Below are 24,335 nucleotides of genomic sequence, written 5' to 3'. Positions count from 1 at the left end.
GGATACTGATGCAAATGTCAGACTAGTTTGAAAGAAATAAGCTCATTATAACTACTGAAAGAACTGTAGCCATGGGGAAGATACCCAAGATGGCGGCTAGTGTTGAAACGCCTAGTGTTCATGCGAAAAAAAGTGAAAATTACACCGATAAAAAACAGCGTGTGCACGAATTGTAGTGATGAAATCAGAAAGTTAAATGATCGTGTAAGTAATCTGCAACTAACTATTAATACTCTGATGAGCGAACTAAAAAAACTTTCGTCCGAAAAGTGTGAACCTACATCAAACTTGCCTCACAGTAACCACGAAATTCCAAGCAAAGTGAGAAACAAAGTGCCTCATTCTCAACGAAGATTATTGTATGAGCCTAATATCGCGTTTCCAAGCAGGTTCAGTGTGCAACCAACCGTGCAAGATAAGAAACGTTGTGCATGTGATAAAACTAACTTCCGAGCTGAATATGAAACTACAAATATGCGGAGTGATACATCCCAAAGAATACCTAACAACTCAACTACTGTTATGAAAGGAGATGATACTGAAAGCCCTGAACACTTGCGTGATCCAAATGTCAAGTATTTGTCCAGCGCTGATATACTAAATTGTTTGGCCATAACGACGGTCGACCTTCTAAATATGCAGAGAAACCTAAACGAAAAAAGTAGTTTTGATGGCAGACAGTCATGGACGTGGATTTGCTCGTCTTCTGAACGGTCAGTCCAGTTTACAAACAATCGCTTACATAAAGCCTGATGCTTCTATGTCTGAAGTTTGCAGTCATGTACGATCCACAGACGTTGCTGACATATCCTCTGAAGACTTTGTTGTGCTAATTGGTGGGTCAAATGACGTATATAAAAACGAAACCCACAAAGCAAAACAAAAACTAAAAAGATTCTTAGGACAGTTGGAACACACAAATGTTTTAGTGCTGAACATTTCACATCGGCATGCCTTACCGTCTTGGTCATGGGTAAATAAAGAAATAATCAATGCCAACCAACAAATTTCATTACTTTGCAAACATTTCAGAAATGTAGAACTCGTAAATGTTAACAATATTGGGCGCAGATTCCACACATTACATGGATTGCACGTTAACAACATGGGGGGGGGGGGGGGGGAACTGCTCGTCGGAAAAATTGAAGAAATTATCATCAAGAGGCATCAAACACTCAAAATCATCCTGGATTGGTCCCCCAAATATTCGAAGGAAACAACGCCAGCAAGACCTCACTCACCAACATCAACAACAAAAGAAGGAACTAGGTGCCTCCAATATTCAGGCACAGCAACAACAACAAGGATTGCAGTAACAGCTCTACCAATTGCAGCTCCAGCAATATTATCAACAGTAGGAGCAGCAGCTGAACAACTACCAGGGGAGCCAGACACAGAAGAAAATTCTGCTGCAGATGATAATAGAAGTATAGGTACAGTTGGGAAAAGAAAATCAGTTCTTCCAGCACACCTGAATGATTTTTTATTGACAAGGTAAAGGTAAGTGATCAATTAAATATACCAAGGTCTAACAATCTGCCAAAGCCTAACAAATCCTTTAATTTCATGCTGATTCATCAAAATGTCCAATCATTGCTAAACAAATTAAGTGAAGTTAAATTTTCTGTACTGATGAGCTAAAAAATGTGTATAACTGAACACTGGCTGCCTAAAGATGCAATGTCAGTCACAGAACTTGCAGACTTCAATCTTTCATCATCATTTTCTAGAATTGCGTCCAGTCATGGAGGGTCATGTATATTTGTTAAAAGTGGCATTGATTATTGTAACATAAAACCAATTGAACTGTTAGCTGAAGAGAAAATTTTTGAAGTATCTGCAGTTGAACACTCTGCATTAAAATTAATAATCATCTGTGTATATAGAAGCCCTGATGGAACTTAAATGATTTCTATGATCAACTAGAAGCAGCTTCAAATACTATAAAACCTTCAACAAAATAGTGATCATATATAGAGATTTTAATATCGATTTTCAAGAAATCTCAAAAGACCAGCAAAGTTTGATGATCGTACTGGAAACATATAACATAAAAGCCACCATAGATTCTCCTACAAGAGTTACACCAACAACTAGCTCAACAATTGATCAGATATAAATAAACACAAATGTAAATCACAATTTCTGTGCCGGAAATCTTAATACTGGCTTCAGTGATCACTATGCACAGTTTATTGCTTTGCACACCCCAAGTGAAACAACTGAGAAAGAGGAACTTGTAAAAGAAGCAAGGAAATTCACTAACAAACAAATCAACCTTTTTGTACAGAGACTAAGTGAAGAAACTTGGTATGAAGTGTATACTTGTGAAAATACTAACAAAAAGTTTGAAAAATTCATGGAAATCTTCATGCATTTCCATTAAAAAAGCAAAAATGTCAACCTAACTTCAAAAAGAACAAATGGATTACAACAGGTATTAGAATATCTTGTGCAGAGAAATGAAAATTATACGATATAGCAAAGACACAGAACATGCCTCATGAATTTCATTTGTACCTGACGAATTACCTAGAGGATCCTCAAAAATGTTGTAAGGAAACCTAAAACAATGGCAAATGACAAATACATTGAAAATTCAAAAAACAAATCTAAGGCTATATGGGAAGTTATAAAAAATAAAACAAGTGAAACTAAGCAATATAAAAATATGAACTTATCTTATGAAGGACAAATGATTTCCTACCCAACAGAAATTGCAGGGATCTTCAACAAATATTTTGCAAATATAAGTGAACAGTTGGTGAGTGGACTGGAAGAACACAACAAAATAGCACCTCTATCATGCAATAGTGTGCGAAATGTGTCTACATCTTTGTTCCTTTCATCCACAAATTCTGAAGAAATTTTATCAGTTATAAAAACCTTGAAAACAGGGTACTCATGTGTAATTGATGGAATACTGGATGCAATTACTAAAAAATGCTGTCTTGCCTTAGCTGAACCCTTGCACATTGGTGCAACAGCTCACTGGCATGAGGAGCCTTCCCTTCATGCTTAAAAAAAGGAAAGCTGAAACCACTGTTCAAAAAAAGGAAATCTAGAATGTGTTTCAAATTATAGACCAATAGCCCTACTGCCTGTATTTTCAAAAATGTTAGAAAAAGTTTTTTTATGAGAGATTGTCTGATTTTCTAAATAAAAATAAAATTCTCTCTCCTTCACAGCGTGGCTTCAGGAAAGGCTATTCAACTGCAAGTGGGATATTTGAATTTCTTAATGAAATCTATACTAAACTGGATGCAAGTGAGGTTGTGACAGGCATATGTCTTGATTTGTCTAAAGCTTTTGACGTCATTGACCATAATGCCCTACTGCAGAAGCTTGAACAATTAGGAATTAGAGGTATATCCAATGAGTGGCTCAAGACATACCTATGTGGTCGCAAATAGGTTTTGAAGTGCAATATACTGACCATAACAAAATCAGCTACTACTATTCAGGATATGAAAATGTGAAATATGGAGCGCTTCAAGGATCAGTATTAGGACCCATTCTGTTTCTCCTCTATGTCAATGATCCTATGTACAACAAGTATTGCCAAACTACCCTCCAATTTACAGATGATACAAGCTTCCTTATTAGTGGTAAAACAGAAGAAAAACAAAGACTCCGCTATCCAAACAATGAACAGTGTAGAACAGTGGTTCAGCTACAACAAGCTAATTATAAACAAATAAAAGACAGTAGCACTGAACTTCTATAATGTAAAAGGAAGACACCATCCAAACATAGAAATAGAACTTAGGGACAGAGTTCTTGAAAGTGTTGACAGCACTAAATTTCTGGGACTCTGGCTCCAGAACAACGCAAAATGGGAGGTACACATCGAATATTTGCAAAGAAGACTAAGCAAAACCTGTTAATTGATACGGATCTTAAAAACTTGTTGCAGTAAAGCCAGCCTGTTAAATGTATACTACTCCTCTGTGCATTCTGTAATGAAATATGGCATAATCTCCTGGGGCAATACAACAACAAATATTAAACTTTTCAGGATGCAAAAGAGAATACTAAGAATTATTGAAGGGGTAAACAACACGAAATCATGCAGACCCATATTCAAAAAACTATCAGCTCTTGCATTTTTATCTATGAAACATCAGTTTTCATCAAACAATATATCAATAGACACCCAGACATCTTATTAAAAAATGAAGATATACATACACAAAATACAAAACAAAAAACCTGACCTTCATATGAAACAGATGAGAACATCATTGTGCCAAAAAGGCACACTACATAGTGGGATAAAGATTTTCAATAATCTACCTAAACATATTAAATCATTAGGTAAACTCTGTAGTTTTAAGGCTGAAGTAAAGGCATATTTAATTGATCATTGCTTTTACAGTCTGACAGAATATATGAAAGCCAAACAACAAAAATAAAGATGCATTATTAATATCCTACTTTGTATGTTGCCTGTAATGTTTGTTGTATTTATGAATCTTTGCTAAATTACTTCAATACCTAGTCCTTAGGATTGCAATACAAACTGTATTTTATCTTATAATTACCCAACCTTGTCCAATATCCTTGTATATATTCTATATATATATATATAGGATTTGAAGGACAAAATAAAATAAAAAATAAAAACCTTTCACATACACATGAAAAGCAACAGAATTATCACCGCTTTAAAATAAACAACAAAAGCTTAAAACTGCCTGCTGATGCGAAATTTTTGCGAATATATCTTATGTATAATCTCAAATGGAACACACATATTCTGTACCTAAAAGGTAAACTGCCAGCTACTTGCTATACGCTATGAACACTGAACTCGATCTTCAATAATGAAACTGTACTGCAGGCGTGTCATCCACATTCCAATCTGCAACCAGATATGGATTCATATTCATGGGAATTTCACCGTCTAGCCAAACTATATTCAGAACCCAAAAACAAGTTCTTTGAATCATCTGCAACAAAAAGATGATATTTGCTCTTTCCCAAACATTAAAGATCCTCAACCTTCCATGCTTGTAGGGCTACATGAAGCAATAGTCTTTGTAAGAGAAGATTTAACAACTTCCAAAGCTTATAAACAAAACAGCTCTGTACATAATCACAAGACAAGACGCTGCAATAATTTTCATATATCTCATGTCAGAACAGCTGCCTTTCAGAAAACTGTCCTACACAGTGCAACAAAATTCTACAATAAACTTCCATTCAGTGTAAAATTGATAAGTAAAGAAAGATGAACCACAATTTCCATCCTGTTATTGAATTTCTCAACAAATGGAGCACAGTACAGTAGCCTACTCCATGTAAAATTAGCAGTAATAGCAAATACTACCAGTATCTGAGAAACTTAAATAGCAAACATGTAAAGTAAATTTTATCCATTTGATCATACACATGTATTGTCTATATGAATTATTAACTATATATGTGGTAAATGATACTAACATTGGATGTGTAATTATTATTAATTTCTGTATTGTCTTTATGTATAACTGTGTTCATGTGCATTTATTATCTAACTGTATATTCTTTAGGAATCATTTGTGGAATATCACTTATATATCATAATATTATGATTAATTTTTTTATGGACATTGTGTAAAAAACGTGTAATGTTTATCTCTGCATTATATTTTGACTGTCTTATATCTACACAAGATGTCACGAACCAAATAAAATAAATAAACTTTTTTCTACCCTGCCAATCTACCACAATCATATTTGATTTTAAATTACTCCTGATGACACTGATTTCGCACATGTATGAATAAATAAAGAAATTAATTAAATGAAGGGAAATAAATAATAAGGACAATGTTTTGACAAATACATAGTTTTCAAAAATATTTGGAAGCATTAACTTTGTTATACTGTTTCTCGTCATAACCTCATAATAGGTATATGCAATCTTACTGCCACCTCTTCATATTAAATCCGAGAAATGCCTTACTGTACTTTCATTGAGCACATGCGATGCTGATTTGGCCTCAAGAACAACTTAGGCCCACTGCACCCTGCCACTTAAGAAGACATTTTTTCCATTTATTGTTATTTTAATACCTATACAATCAGGTAGGTTGTCAGCGGCATGCTACACTGCTCTTCAGCCATAGTGTTGACAATAACAGAACACAGAATGGAGAAACAGAATTAACATAGGGACAGGGAAAAAACAGTGGTCACAGATACACAAAAAACACGGAGCCGTTCACACTCGACGATAACGACACTGAAAACACGTTGACACAGCACACAGAACACTGATGAACCAGACGGCACAAGTGAACGTAGAAGCGGGACGGCGGACACTAAAAACACGAAACGACGTCACACACACGAGACACAGATGGTGATGATCTCCGACGCGCAAAAGTCCACGTAGCGTGTGCGAGTCCGGGGACCTGCCAAAAGGGGAAGAGAGGTGATGGGGGGGGAGAGGGTGGAGAGGGGAGAATAAATATGCCAATGGCTGAGGAGATGGGAGGAGGGGTAGAGGGACAGGGGAAGGGAAGCCCAGGGGAGGAGTGGGGAAAAAGGGAGGGGGGAGGGAGGGTGCCCAAAGGAACAGACAGAGGAAGAGGGAGAGAGGATCAAAGTTGGTAGGAGGGGTATATGGATCGGAGGAGGACATCATCAGGGAGGGGGAGCTGGCGGAAGCCACCTTGGGAGAGGGTAAAGGTGGAGAGATGCAAACCGGTGGGACGTGGGAATACAGGCGCGGCAGAGGGTGGGGGTGGGAGAGGATGGGTGAGACAAGTGGATGGGGAGGGTCGAGTTTGTGGGAGGTGTACAGGATCTGTATCCTTTCAAGGGAAAGGAGAAGGTGGGGGAAAGGAATGAGATCGTACAGGATCCGCGTGGGGGAGGGGAGACGGATGCGATAGGCGAGTCGGAGAGCATGAAGGTCAAGGATTTGAAGGGATTTATAAAAGGTAGGAGAGCAGAGATCCAGGCCGGATGGGCATAGCAAAGGATAGGGCGGATGAGGGATTTATAGGTGTGGAATATGGTGGAGGGGTCCAGACCCCACGTACGGCCCGAAAGGAGCTTGAGGAGACGGAGTCGGGAGCATGCCTTGGCTTGGATTGTCCGGAGATGGGGGATCCAGGAGAGGCGACGGTCGAGGGTGACGCCAAGGTACTTAAGGGTGGGGTTGAAGGCGATAGGACGGCCATAGACGGTGAGATAGAAATCAAGGAGGCGAAAGGAAGGGGTGGTTTTGCCTACAATGATCGCCAGGGTTTTGGAGGGATTGACCTTGAGCAACCACTGGTTGCACCAAGCAGTGAACCGGTCAAAATGGGATTGGGGAAGGTGTTGGGAGCGGTGCAGGGTGGGGGCAAGGGCAAGGAAGGCGGTGTCATCAGCAAACTGGAGAAGGTGGACGGGGGGGTGACGGCGGCAGCATGTCCGCCCTATATAAAAGGTACAGAAGGGGAGAGAGTACGGAGCCTTGGGGCACACCGACTGAGGGAAAAAAGGTGTAGGAATCCGTGTTATGGATGGTGACGTAGGAAGGACGGTGGGAGAGAAAGGAGCCGATCAGATAGACGTAATTAATGGCAAGGGCGAAGGTTTGTAGCTTGAAGAGGAGACCGGAATGCCATACGCGGTCATAAGCACGTTCGAGGTCCATGGAGAGGAAGATTGCAGAGAGACGGGAATTAAGCTTGTCGGAAAGGAGACGAGTGAGGTGATGGAGAAGGTCATCAGAAGAGAAGGATGGCCGAGTGCCACACTGGGTAACGGGAAGGAGGCGGTGCTGGCAAAGATGCTGGTGGATGCGGCAGGTGAGGATAGATTCCAGGACCTTGCTGAAGACCGAGGTAAGGCTGATGGGACGGTAGCAGGAGACGACGGACGGCGGTTTACGAGGTTTAAGGAACATCAGGATACTGGAGGTTTTCCACAGGTCGGGGTTGTAACCGGTGGACAGGACTACATTGTAGAGCCTGGCCAGGGTGGAGAGGAAAGAGACAGGAGCTTCACGAAGGTGATGGTAGGTGACACGATCGTGACCAGGAGCAGTGTTGCGTTTCATGCGGAGTGTAGCAATGAGATCCTGTGTAGTGATAGGGGCATTGAGTTCCATGTGTGCAATGTTGTCTAAGTACTGGAAACTAGGTGCGAGTGGAGGCACAGAGGTATCAGTTCGATTACAGACATCCGGGAAGAGAGAGTAATAGAACTGGGGATCATCAGAGATGGAAAAGACATCGGAGAGGTAAGAGACAAAGTGATTGGCTTTACTAAGGGTGTCAGGGAACGGGTGATCATCATGGAGAAGAGCATAGTAGGGGGAGGGTTTTGTTCTGGTAAGGCGACAGAAGGCTGACCAGAAATTGGAGGAGTTTATAGACAGGGTAGAATTTAAATGGGTGCATGTATGTCGCCAGTCCCGGCGTTTCTTAGCCGCGAGCAAATTTCGAATGTGTCGCTGGAGTTGCCAGTGGCGTCAGAGTGTGTCCGGGTCACGCGTGTGTAGGAAGGCACAGTAGAGATGGCGGGATTCACGGAGGAGGAGGACGGCCTGTGGGGGTAAGGTAGGACGGTGGGAGTGGATGGCGACAGTAGGGACATGGGCCTCTACGGCCTCAGACAAGGTCTGCTGGAGAAAGGAGGTGGCATGGGTTACATCATCAGGGTGGTGGTAGGTGAAGGGGTGGCTATCGACCTGGGTAGAAAGGGTATCACGGTAGGCATCCCAGTCGGCACAGGAATAGTCATGGACATACTTTGGGGGAGGGTCATTACGAGGGTCGGGGCAGGGGCGACGACCGTCTGAAACAGTGAGGAGGACAGGGAGATGGTCACTACCAATGGGCTCCAGGACATCCACTGTTATGCGGCCAAGGAGGTTGGCGGAGGAAAGGACAACATTGGGAGTGGAGTTGGATTCAGGACGGGTGTGCTGGAGGATGGGAATGAGGTCGCCTTAAAGGGAGGAGAGGAACTGATGCCACCACCGTAACTGGGTGGCGGAACGACTATGGATGTTGAGGTTGGCAGCGATCACGTAGGAGGAGAAGGTACGGTCAATGAGGGAGAGGAAGTCGAAGGGAATAGGGACATTAGGGCGGACGTAGATGGTGGCGCAGGTGACGGTAAGGCCGGGGAAGGAGAGACTAAGGATCAGGTGTTCAGTGGGGTCGGGAAGGAGAGGTTGGAGCCGAACTGGGATCTGGCGGTGGTGACCAATGGCAACTCCGCCATACGCAATCGGGAGGGGATTATCGGAGCGGTGAAGGAGGTAGGGCGATGTGTGGATGGTGTGGTGGGGTTGGAGGAAAGTTTCATTGAGGAGGAAGGCATCCACGGGGTGGGTGGCAAGGGTGTGCAGGAAGAGGTTCTTGTTGGTGGGAAGGGAGTGGATGTTGTTGAAAAGGATACGGTGCTGTCAGGGATTTAGACAAGGGTGTCAAGACGGGAGAAGGTGAAATGGGCCTGGTTGTTGGAGTAGGTGGCATACATCTTCAAGTGGAAAATGGAACGTGTGGTGAGGAAGACCTGTTGGAGGGCATGAGGGCGCTGGAAAGGGTGGACATTTTGTAGGACAATGGTGAAGAACCTGATGATGTCCTCAGCGGTGGGGGAGGGGGGGACGAAGGGAATTTCCAGGAGGGCGTGGGACGTCCAGAGGATGGTTTACACTTTTGGGAGTAGGTGGCCTTGCGGCACTTGGCTGTTGGGTGTGCATTATAGTGCAGACACCTCTGGCAGCGCAGGGATTGAGGAGGGGAACGGGAGGGGTCCACCTTATAGCGCTGGTTGAAGAGGAGGGCACCGTCCTTCAGGAGACGGTCAATGGAGGGGGCGTCCTCAGAGAAAACCCGCATAAAGCAGGTGGGGCCAGCCGAGTTGAAAATGCGGCGGACCGCCCGCACCTACAGCATGGGATGCACCTTGAGCTCCGCCAACACCTTCTCCTCTGTGATCAACGGACTGAGCCTAGTGATCACGGCAGTGAGGGTCGGTGGGAAACGCGGGGGTTGGGGTTGACGGGTAGGAGATGGAGGAGGAGTAGGGGTGAGGGAAGCATTGGGGCCAAAACGGGTGATGGGGAGGCGGGAGAGGATGTCAGTATGGAGGGTAGCGCTGGAGGAGGAAATGAGAACAGAATCCAGTCTGGGAGTGAGGAGAGAGACGGGAGCACCAGGGAAGTGTTGGCGGAGGAGGAGGAGGAGGGAGAGATTCCAGGCCTCAAGAATGGAAGGATTGGGACGGGAGAGGAGGTACTTGTATGAAGAGATGGGGGAGGAGGAGGAGGAGGAGGAGGAGGAGGAGGCAGAGGGAGCACAGCCAGGCAGGGAGACATCCATGGGATCGTGGGGGGAGGAGGACTGGGTGGGGCTTTTTTGGGAGTGGAGGGGGTGGTGATGCCACTAGGGCGCTTAACGGCGGAAGAAGGGTGGGTGGTTATATGAAGGACGGGAGCTATAGGGAGGTGGCGGGAAGGGGCAGGTCCCGGCGTGGATGCAGCAGTTGGCGCCGGAGATGGTGACGGTGAAGGCGACGGCGACGGCGGCGGTGGCGGCGTTGGCGGCGATGGCGAGAGTGGAGCATGGGCAGTGACCCAACGGGCCACCACCCTAGCTGGAGCAGCAGTGACAGGCTGGGGGAGTGGGGGTAAAGGATCAGAGGGAGAGGAGCGGGAGGAAGAAGCTGGAGAGGGGGCGACAAAGAGCGAGGGCGAAGGGAGAGTGAGAAGAGGAGGGATGGAAAGAGGGGGGTGTGACTGGGCACACCATGTAATGGTGGTGGTGGCGGCAGAGGGGGAAGTGTAAACTGTGGTTGTGGTGGTAGTGGTGGTGGGGGCTGACATGACGACAAGGATAAACAAAATGCACAGGACGAAAAGGAAAGGGGAAAAAAACTGGGGACAGACGAAGACGCAGATGGATGAAGACGAAGACAGACGAGGACGAGAGTCCCAAGCTGCTGTTGCTGACGCTGACACCGACGACGGCTGGCAGGAATGCCGCCGCTGCTGCTGCTGCTGCTGCTGCTGCCGCAGACGGGGCCGGGGCCGCTGCTGTTGGAGGGGTGGCTGGCTGCTGCTGGCCGGGACCGCTGCTGCTGCTGGAGGGCTGGCTGGCTGCTGCTAGCCGGGACCGCTGCTGCTCGGCTGGCTAGCTGGCACCTGAACCCCTAGCGCTTCGATTAGTGCGGAAATGGCACAATCGAAGAGCGGTAACATTGCGGAATACCGCCAGAGAAGTTTAGAAGACACTCCATATATACATTTTATTGTTAGGGATCGAGAAAGTTTATGGTGTCAGACGTTCTCGATAAGAAAGCTCAGCGACGAGATGTACTGTGTAAGGGGCTCGATTGGAGGAGTCTCCAAATCCGTATCTGGCTACCCTGGTTTAGATTTTCTGCAAATTCCTTAATTTCAAGGGAAGTTTCAAAATATGTATCAGACCAAATGTGATTCATTAATTATACACATACTGCAGCAAGTTTTCGGAGACCATTTAAAGTGTCATATACATGAGAAAATGTTTGAGAATGTTCATTTATTTAAATTTTGAGTGTTATCATTCTTAAGTTATTTGATGAAATGTTTACGAATGTACCAAAATTTGTCCTCTGGGAAAGGATACCGGAGGCCACAGTTTCAATTGGCTTCAGTATTTCCAATCCCGTTTGACGATCGACATTTCTCAAAGTGGTAATGGTTAAAGTGGAACTGAAGAAATAATGTTCGTAGTATATACTAGACTGTGGTATATACTCCTCCCAAAACTATAAATATATCTGTGGCTTAGCACTTAGCTTTAATCTCTGGATTCGAGGAAAACTGCAGTGCCGTCAATCGAGTACGAGGAAGGACTGGGGAAGGGATGGAAAATGTTGGTGACAGTCATCTGACTAATCTCTACGCACGTAGTTGCGCAATAGCGGCTGGTGGGGAGATTGGGACTTTATAAAGGAATGTACTTCTCCAATCTGTTGATAACTACCTTGTATTGTAACAGCAGTGAGTCGGACGTAGCAGTATGTAAGGTATTGTAATTGCACAATTTCGTCATTATACGTGTAACACATTTTCATTCTCCGGTATTGCTTAATTTTTTTTTTCTGGCTACGGGTTTTATGAGAGGCTTAAAGATGTTAAGAGATTATATTCGAGTATGTGTATACAATTCACGTAGCAGCCTAGTTTGTTCGCATACGAGACGTTTAGTTTCGCAACAAAATAAATTGAACTACATGGCCTGCCATTTTCGAATATAATTATATCGCCTGTGATTTGTTTTTCTGTCTCGGTTGCACAATGTGCGTGGGCTTGCATAATGACTTGGAAAGATTTACACCAAAGGTGCGGCTTTTGTGAAGTTTTAAAGAAGCCTGAGTGGATATTTTTTACTAATTGAAAGTAATGTATTAGTTCACCGGATTGTATCCCTGAATATTTCAAATGTCAAGCCACTATTGATAGTGCGATAGTTCAGAGGTCTTGCATGCTACTAAGCTTGTCAAGAAAATACAATAAATAGGTACCCTTTTCATTCTAGTCCTCATATGCTGTACGTAATGAAACAGTGGTACATAACATTTCTGGTTTCAGTGGTTGACATATTTGCTTAATTGGTTGCTTATCAGTTTATAAATGTATTTTGCAGCCAGTGTCAGATGTCAATGAGGATTAATTGTTTTCAAACATTTGGCTGAGAGTTTCACAATGACTGCAGAGCACAGCAGAGTCCCATGATGATTGCTGTGAAAGCAGTGACATAATAATTTTAAAGTAGGATTGAATACATTGTAATGTTGAATATTGGACGGTAATGAGGAATATACATAATGGTACCATTTTGCAAGGAATGAAATTTGATGATTTAATGTTATATTTTGAAAACAATTTTTTAATCTAATAAAAGGTCAGAAATCAATAAACATTGTGACTCAGGTGTTATATCTGGAGGGGTGTTGTCAACAGTAGTAGAGGTGTGATGCAAATTGTGATGTGCCACATGGATTACACCATTCCCATTATGCTTCCACAACTCATTTTCCCCCTGAGTGTTCATGTATTTTACTTATACATGTTAAATTTAGTAAGTACTTTGTGTTGAAGATGATAAACAAGATGAAATGTTTGTCATCTTTCTCAAATGTTCTACTAAGTAGATATCATTTCTGTAGCGATTGCCATTGCTTAAAAGACCAGAAGTGGTCACTGCTATTTCTCAATAGTGCAATGAAAATATCATTCAGATACTAAACATTCTACTCAGTAGTAAAATTAGAAAGGTGCTAACAGGCAGCAATCACAGATTTCCCAACACTGCTCACTTTTGTTTCATTTAGAAATACTTTCAGTACAACTTGTCCTGAGTTTCCGAAACATTCTGATGTGGAGTTTCATTGTACTCAGTTCCTTGCACTGGTAACAGAAATAAGAAAGGCTGTTTACACCTGTAGCTATTGTAGCTTCAGTCAGCAAGATAACTTGATTTTTAAAAGTTTGTAGAGATGTTTCAGAAGTCCTTCTGTAATTAAGAGGAGGGGGAGGGGGCAGGGAATGAAGTCAGTTTTTAAATTGCAAAGCATCCCAGTTTCTTGGTGCAATGAACATGAAATGAAGGCTGTTGCAGCCCAGAGATGTTTTAATATTTTTTAACATGTTGTAGATGTCTGCAGCTGTATGTTAGGACATCACCGTGAAATAACGTTCACAAAACTGGCCGCCGAAAGTCCACTGTTGCTTAGAACTTGATACAGCTTAACAGATTTTTAAACTGTAGCAACAAAAGTGATTCAGATTAGTTGTGGAATCGCTGTTCCTTAATGAACTTTTGAATGAAACGTTTGTCCGGAGTGTTAAACAGTGGAATACTGCTGTACATACAACAGTGGGATGACAGGTTTTATCCCTTTCTATGCTCTTCAGGTGGGTGAGTTTGCTAACAAACCATCTCAGTGCAAATGTCATACAAACTGCAATTTTTTTTGTAATAGTCAAGCCAGGGAAGTGAATGGTAAACACACTGGACGTCTTATTGTACTGTTAATATTTGGCTGAAGTTGTATCGGACAAAACTAAGATGTATTTTGGGGTGAAAGTGTGAATAAGTAGTCCTCGCCCTCCCTCAGCCACTGGAATTATTAATGCACTTTTCGCTCATTTCAGTTACATTTAGTGATTACTAGCTTAGTGCCCTCAGCTTTTCTTGTTTATGGCATGCACAGATTTTTTCTTAAATAGCATTTTTTGGGTTCCAAATTGCAACAGCTTCTCAACTTTTCACACTTAAGTAATTCTTAAATAATTTATTTTGAAAACCAATTTTCACTTACTGTTTCATTCCCATAGGGGTTAAATTTCCAAAATAATAACACTTATATCATTACTCACCAAGAAACCAAATACCAGTTTTCATAGGTTTACCTTCAGAACTGCCTTAATGGTGATATATTTTCAAGAGACTTTACATCCCCTGTTTCACACCCTTTGGTGACTTTCAAAAAATCCCTTACTGAATGATGCCTCAGTAGATCAACACCCTCTGTAATTTAAGTTTCCATTCAAACTAGTTTGGGTTGGGTGGTGGTGAGTCAAGTGGCTGTCAGTTGGCACATTGCCTTCTGTATGTAGATTGTCACTCTCGAACTGAAGACTGAGGAGATGGAAAACTAGACTGTTGAAGCTAAAGAATGTAATGACAGGTGGGTGATTTGCAGAATAGACCCTGATCAAAAGTATTAAACTTGTAGAAGCGTGTTGCTCATGTTACTATACCTTTCATGTTCACTAATCAGATGTAGGTTTAAAAAAAGGTGAGAGTAGTATCTGTGCACTGAGGGTTCTGTACAAACCTGAGTGTATGGGCAGTTCACCCACCCAACAAATCAAGAATCTTGATTTTTGCATGTGGTCGATATTGATACTGGGAATTCAAGAACTTGAATGTTCAAACTTCACTGGTAGATGGCAGTTAGTAGTTGCCACAGTGCTGATTAACTAAATCTTCTTAGTTCAACCAATTTAACTCAAAATATTTATGTACTATATACAGTTTCCACTTAAATCAGCCTATTATTATGAAAACCATGTAAAACTCTTAACAGTTCGTGAGAGAAGTCCAGATTTACAAAAAGAATAGATCAGAGTACTTCATTTATACATGCAAAGAGAAAAGATTAAATATCTTACTTTCTGAAATATGATAAATGAACATTTTACATAATTTAAAAATAATGTGCTGTCAGGCCATGGTTGATGTATAAAACGCTCTTAATGTTCCTTTCTGACTGTGAGAGACATGTTCAGAGGTAAAATGGTGAACTGCAGCCATAACTAGAGGGAGTGCTAGATATATAGGTAGTGTAGAGGGCATCAGTGTCACATGACATTGGCGACGAGATTGTCACTGGTACCGCCAACATCTCGATTGATAGTAATATATCATTAATCTTATGTTGCAATGTTGACATTCAGATTTTGTCTAATAAAACACCTTCCTCTTATGTTAAAATTATTATAGTGTTTAAAAATCCCAGTAGCCTATATACTTACGCACATGATAATGCAATGTTTTCAATACGGCACTCGTCTCACTGAATTTGATTTCATGATCACCCTTTTTTGGTAAGGATATTCTACTATGGCCGATTTATTGTATGTCGTAGCTGTCAGTTCCTCTTTTGTTCAACATCATGGGTGGGTCTGAAGGCAGTTTCCACATCGCAGTTGCTTGATACTTCCCAATGTGAACCAAAGGAAAACTTTCCCTCTGGGTGGCCATCATTCCTCATCAGCCCTGTTTCTGCCCCAAGGGTGAAGTGATCTATCTCCTTGTTAGAATAATTATTCTTTTTGAATATCGACCATAGATATTGAAGATTCTTTTAAGTAAGATTTTCTGCCCTTCTTTTTTTGTGTTGCTTGGTGGCTAGAATCAGTATACAGGTAACGGTCAGTATGCGCGGCTTTTGTATATGCTCTATGGCCCAACGTCCTGTCGCTTCGCTTGATATGAGACATCAAAGAAATTCAGCTGCCTGTTATTCTCCATCTCCATAGTAAATTGTATTTTCAGGTTGATGCTGTTGAGATGTGCCAGGAAGGCTCCAATTCCTCTGCACCTGTACATACTATGAAAGTATCTTCTACATAGTGGTCTTTTTCTGGCAGTCTGCAATGCCTGTTTTGCAAAGTTCTCCATAAACACATTGGCAACAGCTGGATTAAGAAGACTGCCCATAGCCACCCTGTCAGTTGGTTTGCAAAAATCATTATTGTACTGAAAATAGGTCATGGTGAGGCAATGTCTGAATAATTCCACAATATCTGTTCGAAAGATATCAGCTATATGCGAGATGCATTCATTCATTGGAATCGTGGTGAAAAATTATACAACATCAAAACTAGCAAGGATATCGCCTTGGCCCACATGCATTTTTGTCCATGAAAATGATATGAATTTTTAATATGACTGTCAGTTCCATCAGCATAAGGTTGCAGCAATGAGTCAAGGTGTCTAGCTAATTCATGGGTCCCCCACCCAGAAGAAATTACAATAGGCGTCAGAGGAATCTGTGATTTGTGCACCTTTGGTAATCTGTAGAGCCTAGGTACATTACTGATTTGCAGAGGAGCTTCTTATCAGAGGAAAGTGAAGATGATTTGACCAGTCAATTAGTGATTTTTAAAATCTTTGTAGTCAGATCCTTCTGGGGGATCCAAAATATTATTGATCTTTTCATGATAATCCTCACTGTGGCATTAACCTTATTAGCAGTAAGAAAAAGGTTTTTATCTACATTTATGTCCCTCAGTGCCTTCCTTGGCGCCTAAAAAAATTACTGTTAGTATGGAAACAGCTAGAATTTTATGTACATGAAAACCAGTTTTAGCAGTTAAGAGGGATTATGTGCAGTTGGGTAGTACCTTCTCCCACTTCTGGCTACAGAAATGTGGCTGCTGGCTGTACAAGCAGTTGCAGCAAGCAGCTAGAGGCTACCGGGAAAAAATTTGCCAGTGAGCCCGAGCTGCCAGATTCATGCATACACAGCAGGCCCAGATCTAAGAGGGGGCAAATTCATTTTCTTGAGGAAAAAACCTTGTTTCTCAAAGCGCCTTGCATCCAGCGCACATTGGTCTAGTGATTATTCATTTGACTTTGAAGCGCATTCCTGTCGATTAATGAACACATTCTATTTCTGAATGAATCATAAGTTGATTTGTGATTGCGTGCATAGAGTATGTGATGTCTCTGTTAAGGAAATCCTTGTCGCATCTAGAATCACACTTCCCTGCAGACAAAAGGGGCTATAAGAGCTGAGCAGAGTAAAGCCGAACAGGTGAATGCCAACTGCTGTCTCATTATGTGGTTGATTGAGTTTTGCGAATGATGAGTGTTCTTATACTTACTAGCAAAATCCATAGATTCAGACTATCAGAGTGGAAGTAAATGACTAACAGGTAACGTATTATCTTCTCAGTGTATCCAAGAAAACTAAATTTTGACAAACTTTTTGGCCAAATCGCTATACTAGTAAGGGCCAGTTTTACGATCCCTGGCTAGCAACCGCTTTGTCCTATTCTGGAAGTAGTGCGGAAAACAAGTTGTACGAACATATAACAATGCCTAGGCAGAGAATAATTGCGGGATAACTAAACTGGTGATTCTGGCAGTTAGTCAAGTTAACTGGCAAATAAGTTTTGACATTGGCAGGAATAGTTACATAATTAGTGATAAGACTGTTAGAACGAGGAAGGAGAAGAAATGGGGATATCGTACAAATTATGGAAGAATGACGATTCCAAATTTGTATAAAAATTTTGTACTATTACTTTTCGATCTCGCGCTTGAAAAGCTGGAGTGTATGAATGAAGTGTGAAACTATTTCCTAATGTAAAGCTTTTTGCTTGTAGTAGGCCTAATAGGCATTTGATATTGTTACTTCTTGAATTATATTCTGTCGTGTTATAAAAATGACCATTTGTACTAAAACATTCTCGTTTATTTGGTGTGTTTTACAGTTGCTGCAGTATTAGAAAGGCCAATTTAATCTTATCTAGCAGACAGTGACAAAATAGACATAATCAGATGAAGAAACCACACCAGTCTTGGGTCCTCTTTATATTAACAACTTTCAGAAATAAAAGACATTTCGATTTTTCATGGAGCAAACTGTTTGAATGAACTTTGAAGTAATAGATTCTTTCGCAGAAAAAAAAGCATGCTATGTAAAGGTGTAGCAAGATTGCAGAAAAAAATTCTAGGAACTAAGGATTGAAGAAATGTGTGCTGTCATGCTTGTCTTTACTGGTTTTATGTATCCTATATTTAATTTTGTCACACAAAGCACCAAGTGCAAATTTTCTAGAGTCTTATCCATTCAGATTAAAACTGAGTAATACCCTCATTAAAGTTACGACCCCTACAGAGTCAGCAGCTGGGAGGATCTTTCTTGTATCCCTTATACTAATGATCCCAACTGAGATACCCATTCATTTTAATTGATTTCATTTTGTGATCAAGAATTCATTTTCAGTAATGATAAACAAGGCATAAGGTCAAAGAGATAGTGCAGGGGGAGGGGGAAGTGGGAAGGAGGGGATGAGATGGACAGAGGGGTGAAGAGGATATGGAGATAGATTTGGGGAGGGGGCAACAAATGGGAAGAAACAGAATGGGATTTGTACACAATTCTTATATAGTGCTTTTGCAATTGCGAAGCATTGCCAGGTTTGCTAGTTATTTATAAAAATGGTAAGATTTTTATATGCTTTTGTTCATTAATTTCGTTGTTTCTTACAGTGTCTGCAAGTATCTCAGGCAGAGGACTGTGTGACATCCCCTCCCTCAGCACCTCCCATCTCCCAGAGGCCTGAAGAGAGAGACATCAGTGAGATGACTTCCGAAGTGGAGCCCAGTGAAGAATGCAAGGAGGCCAGTGAAGACGTCGCAATGTGTCGGAGCAGTGACTCATCCAAAGCTCCTCTGTCCAGTGTCACTTCCCCTCTAGAAAGTTCAGGCACCACACCTGATGAGTCAGAGGTGTCTATGGCAAATTTGCACCCGCAGCAGTTGGAAACAAATGTCTCTGATACAGTTGACAACGCAGCACTCGACACAGGCTCCCAGTGTTTAAGCATTGGCATCTTGCCAGATGAAATTTTGCTAAAGATATTTTCCCACCTGTCTTTCAGTGAACTCGTAGATATACAGAAAGTGAGCTCCCGCTGGAAAAGGCTGTCACAAGATGCAGAGTTGTGGACTGATAAGGAGTATGAGATCAGGTAAGAAATTTGAAAATACAAAAACAGCTAGCTGCACACTTGTACTCCACTAACAAAAATGTTTGTGAGATAACTTTGTCTTGTATTTTAATGTGAATATGGTAAATTTTTGGTTTGTGTGTGTGTGTTGAGCTCAGGTTAGACAATTATAATATTCTATTTTTATATTCAAAAAAGGTTCTGCCTTTGTGACCCTTTAAAAGGAATTGAAATCAAAGTTGTTACATTATTTTGTGTGTAACTTTGCCAAGAATGTCTTAGAATGTTTTTGAAAGGTGAAAAGCAAACATTGTTGTAACGGTTCAGCCGAACCTACAATACCGGATTTTGGGTTTGTTTGATTCTGTGATGTAATGATGATCTTGTGTGGGATGTTGCACAAGAGCAAACAGGAAGATAAAAGAATAGTGACAGTTTGTGTGAGCACATGAGTGTTCTAAAAAAAAAGAGGTAAAGGTGGCATAAATCACCAAAGGATCATCACAGGCAAAACTGATGGAGAAGTAGAAATGCAGTGACCAGAGTGTCAGGGTAGAAAATTGGATGCATGTAATTACCGGCCAATTTCATTACATCGATTTGTTATAGAATCATTGAACAAATTTTGTGTTCAGATGTGATGACCTTTCTAGACTCAGAGAAGCTCATCTGCAGGAAGCAGCATGGTCTAAAACCATGCTGGTTTTAGGGAACAGTGGTCATGACACAGCTGGCCCTCTTTGTGCGTGATATACATCAGGCTCTAGATAGCTGCTCCCAGATTGATGCAGTATTCGTCGACTTTCGAAAGGCGTTAGACTAGGTTCCGCACTGTTGCTTGTTCCAAAAAGTGCGCACTTAGGGTCTATCCGATGACATACGCGGCTCGATAGAAAGTTTTCTAACAGCGCAATATGTTGTCCTGAATGGGGAGACTTCTACAGAATCAAGCGTAACATCAGGTGTGCCCCAGGGCAGTGTAATAGGTCCACTGCTTTTGATTTACATAAACAATATGGTTGATGGTATTGACAGCAGCATTAGACTATTTGCCAGTGATGCTGTAGTCTAAAAAAAAAGTAATCACACAAAAGTTGTGAAAAAATCAGTGATGATTTGCAGAAAATAAATGCTTGCTGTAATGGCTGGCAGTTAACTCTCAATATTAGTAAGTGTAACCTACTGCTCATAACAAAGCAAAAATCCCCAGTAATGTAAGAGTACAAAGTAAATGCCCAGTCTTTGGAAGCAGTAACATCCGTCGGATATCTGGGTGTGACTATACGAAGTAATCCAAATGTAATGATCAGATTACACAAGTAATGGGTAAGGTGAACTCTAGATTGCGGTTTATTGGTACAATCCTGAAGTGATGCAGTCCTTCAACAAAGGAAATTGCTTGCAATACATTAGTTTGTCTTAGAGTATTGTTCGTCTATTTGGGACCCTTACCAGTTGGGTCCGATTCAAGAGATTGAGAAGGTCCAAAGAAGAGCGGCAAGATTTGTGACTGGTACATTTAGCCATCACAAGAACATTATAAATCTCATTTAACGTTTGAAGTGGGACACACTTGCAGATAGACGATGTGCTAAACGGAAGGGGCTGCTCACCAAATTCCAAAATCCGATCTTTGCCATGGATGTAGAGCATACATTACCAACTTTCATATCGCTCAATGATCACCATTCAAAGATAAGGGAAATTAGAGCTCGTACTGAGGAGCTCATTTTTCACTCGCGCAATCCGTGAGTGGAAGAGATGGGGAAATATGACTTTGGTGCGAATAGTCCCTTTCACCACACACCGCCTGATGGCTAGTGGAGTATATATTGTAGATATGTAGATCTGTTTGCTTGTCATTGGTTGTGGTGGGAAGGGAGACAGTGCCTGTGTGGTGGAATGGCCAGTGCATCTGCCTAGTAAGCAGGAGTTGCAGGTTCGAATCCTTCATTGGTATGTATTTTGATTTGTTGCTTCGACTTACATCATTATCCTTCTGTTTTTTCACTATTAACAAGTTCATTTGTGGGCAACAATTATGATTGCTAATGTAACTGTTCTGAGTTGTTTTCATGCTTTTTTCCCCCAAGTATGAAAACAATTTCTGCAGCTAATAGCAAAAGGGAGAAGAATATTAAGAGGCTGTGAGGTGGACTCGGTACTACGGGGTAACTGGAATTTAGTACCACATTGATCTACGTATAGTTTTAATGTGCCAGGAAGTTTAACATCAGCACACACTCTGTTGCAGAGTGAAAATCCCATTTTGGAAACATCCCCCAGGCTGTGGCTAAGCCATGTGTCCGCAGTATCTTTCTTCCAGAAGTGCTAGTTGTGCAAGGTTCGCAGAAGAGCTTCTGTGAAGTTTGGAAGGTAGGAGATGTGAGGTACTGGCAGAACTGAAGCAGTCCAGCACACAGTTTTAATCTACCAGGAAGTTTCATATCAGTGCACACTCCATTGCAGAATGAAAATCTCATTCTGAAATCATTATTAAATCCACATTCACAAAAATTCCATGTGCAAAAAAATGATATAAAGAAACAATGAAACCAAATGAAAACTCATATGATTAAAATGTGACAAAGGAATAGAAATAAAATTACACTTAAACCAATTAATTAAATAAAAATATCGATCATTCATTTTGATATTTAAAAATAAAACATTTTAAAGTTTGTGACGAGATATGAAGCCACAGCATTGAGCATGTGAAGGCCTTAAGCTACAGTTACACCACATGACCAACCTACAAAATCTCTCTTTGACCACTGGTGAATGTCCCGTAAAATTTTTATTTTTTTGGTCAGTTACTCGCAAATGAGGGCATACTGGGGTGAATGACGGCAGTGTGATACCTGCGATCTCAACGTACATCACCTTATAGATGGTTTCAAAAAGTTGATCCCACTGGTAGGGACTTCTCCCTGTTAGTAAAAACCAGTAAAAAATAACTTGCTATCTAACAAGATGAAACTAACAAAATTTTTTTAAGAACATGTTGTGAATGCCTACTTACTCAGAGAGATCCCTTCAGATCTGAATTGTGGCTAAAATATTTAAGCTACAGTGGTCAAAGTCACACACATCACTAACTTCATGACTTAACAGAATAACATTTCAAAAGTGTCCATTCAAGTCAAACTATAGTTAATCTCCACATGTTTTACCACTCTATGTATCACTAGTTTTTACTGAATTGTCATTTCATGTGTTACACAGAGAAGAGGAAACCTGCTGAATCCTGGTTGTCATCGTCGTCAGTTATCAAATTTGAACTATCTCAGTTTTTTGTTGGCCAGAATAAAACATCAAAAAAGTATAACTTCAAAACATGTTTCATCTACCACAAATTAATGACAGTTATAATAAAAATAGTTATTAATGTCAGATGTTTGCACAAGAATTGCATTAGGTGTAGACAGCCTCAGGGAACACCTACTTGTCTAATCAAAACTGTTCTGTGATAGTGTGACATAAATATTAGTGAGAAAGGTAGAGAAGGTTCATTTGTTTCCACATACCCATAGGTGGGCCCAACAGCATTAATTCTCAAGTCAACTTTCCAATTAACAGATTAACTTTTTAAAAAACATTAACAGACTCGTAACTCCTTAACTTTCGTGGAGTCCATTAAGTTATTTAGGTACCTAGTGTTGATGCCACACCACCTGTAGAAATCATTCTGACAAGTTCAGATCATATAGATGTGCAGTTACACCAAGGTGTACACGATTGATGTAAACAGTTTGAGATAGACTGACTAGCTGGTGGCTGTTTGCTTGTTTACTGAGTTTGTGTTAAATACTACTTTCAGTTGGTTAGTGGATTGACTGACTGTGGAAACTAAATAATGGAATTAGATTCTAGCTCTGCAACTAATGAAAATTTGTGGCCGTGTTTAAATTATTACGTTAAATTTGTACCCAGATGGTGGAAACAAATACTTTTCAATTGTAAATTGATTGCCTAAACAAGACAGTTAGGGCTCAGCCTTAGAGCCTTAATTTAGTTAATTCATTTATTAAATAAAATACCCATATAGTGCTGCAGTTCAATGAATTTTTTTCTGTGGGTGAAGGCATTTTGTCTCCTAAATGAGCTGTACTCTTGGATGAAAACTTTAACATAGTGATGTTCATAAAGGGAAATATGCACATTATGCCAGATGCTGATTCTCCTGTTGATTTAATATTGATAACTAAATAATTATAAAACTAAAAGATTAAACTGTTTATTTATTTATCTTCTATGTCCCACCTAAACCTACCCCTAGTGAAAACATTTTTATTGAAGCAACAGTAATAAGTTTTATTCACTTGATCATTTCAGTACTCGCCACATAAAGTTTACTGTTAAAAGTTAACGAGTAACTTTAACTTCCAATAAATCAGCTGTAAAGTAATGCTTTAAAGTTTGACTAAGTTACATTTTTAGTAATGGATTGATGATTAGTGAAGTTAGCTTTTTCATTAACGTTACCCAGCTGTGCATGTAACCTTTCTTTTGCTGTGAAGTAACTGGCTGTTAAAAAGTTTGTGTTGCTACTCCCTCTCTCTCTTTTTGTATCTACAGATAGCATCATTTAATAGAGGTAAGGGTTTATTCCTGTCTGACTGCTTGTGGGTTCAGTGGTACATAACTTTTGTTATAGAAGCAAAAAATAAGCTACTATAGTGTTATGCAAGAAAGTTCACTTTGTCAAATGTTTGAGCAGCTATTCAGGAATGAGCTTTCAGCATATTGTTGTGCGACAGGAGCTGGAGTGATTGTGACTCGGACACCTGCAAGGGTGGCAGGACTGACCGAGAGGCAATACAGACTTTCTGTGATGTGCCAAACTTGCGTAAAGTTTGCATGCGGCGAGGTGCCAAATCTGGTGTCTTCCGTGCACTCTACAACAAATGCCAGAGACTCTCCGAGCTGCGCCTGCATTACACGCAGAAGCTCAGCTACTCTGTAAGTTTAACATTCTGTAAAGTGTTGCTGCTTAATGTTGGTTACCATATTTCTTTTAAATATTTGACATTAAGTACTATGCGAGGTGTGATCAAAAGTAATGAGAATTTAATTTCAGAGACTTACATATTTTAAT

At 41.0% G+C, this 24,335-nt stretch overlaps 1 protein-coding gene across 1 annotated transcript in view; it reads left to right on the top strand.

Annotated features, from left to right (window-relative positions):
* The first annotated feature begins 11,778 nt into the window (after nucleotides 1–11,778).
* LOC126293385 (F-box/LRR-repeat protein 7-like) overlaps nucleotides 11,779–24,335 on the top strand; it is a 52,656-nt gene continuing 40,099 nt past the window's right edge. The window contains exons 1-3 of the mRNA XM_049986593.1: nucleotides 11,779–12,009; nucleotides 18,777–19,258; nucleotides 23,998–24,199. Coding sequence (XP_049842550.1) covers nucleotides 11,938–12,009; nucleotides 18,777–19,258; nucleotides 23,998–24,199 — 756 coding nt within the window. The 5' untranslated portion in view covers nucleotides 11,779–11,937. The remainder of the gene's footprint in view (nucleotides 12,010–18,776; nucleotides 19,259–23,997; nucleotides 24,200–24,335) is intronic.

The sequence above is a fragment of the Schistocerca gregaria genome, chromosome 10 (genome assembly GCF_023897955.1).
Source record: "Schistocerca gregaria isolate iqSchGreg1 chromosome 10, iqSchGreg1.2, whole genome shotgun sequence".
NCBI lineage: Eukaryota > Metazoa > Arthropoda > Insecta > Orthoptera > Acrididae > Schistocerca > Schistocerca gregaria.
The sequence above is the reverse complement of the archived record's forward strand: the minus strand, read 5'-3'. Positions and strand labels throughout refer to the sequence as shown.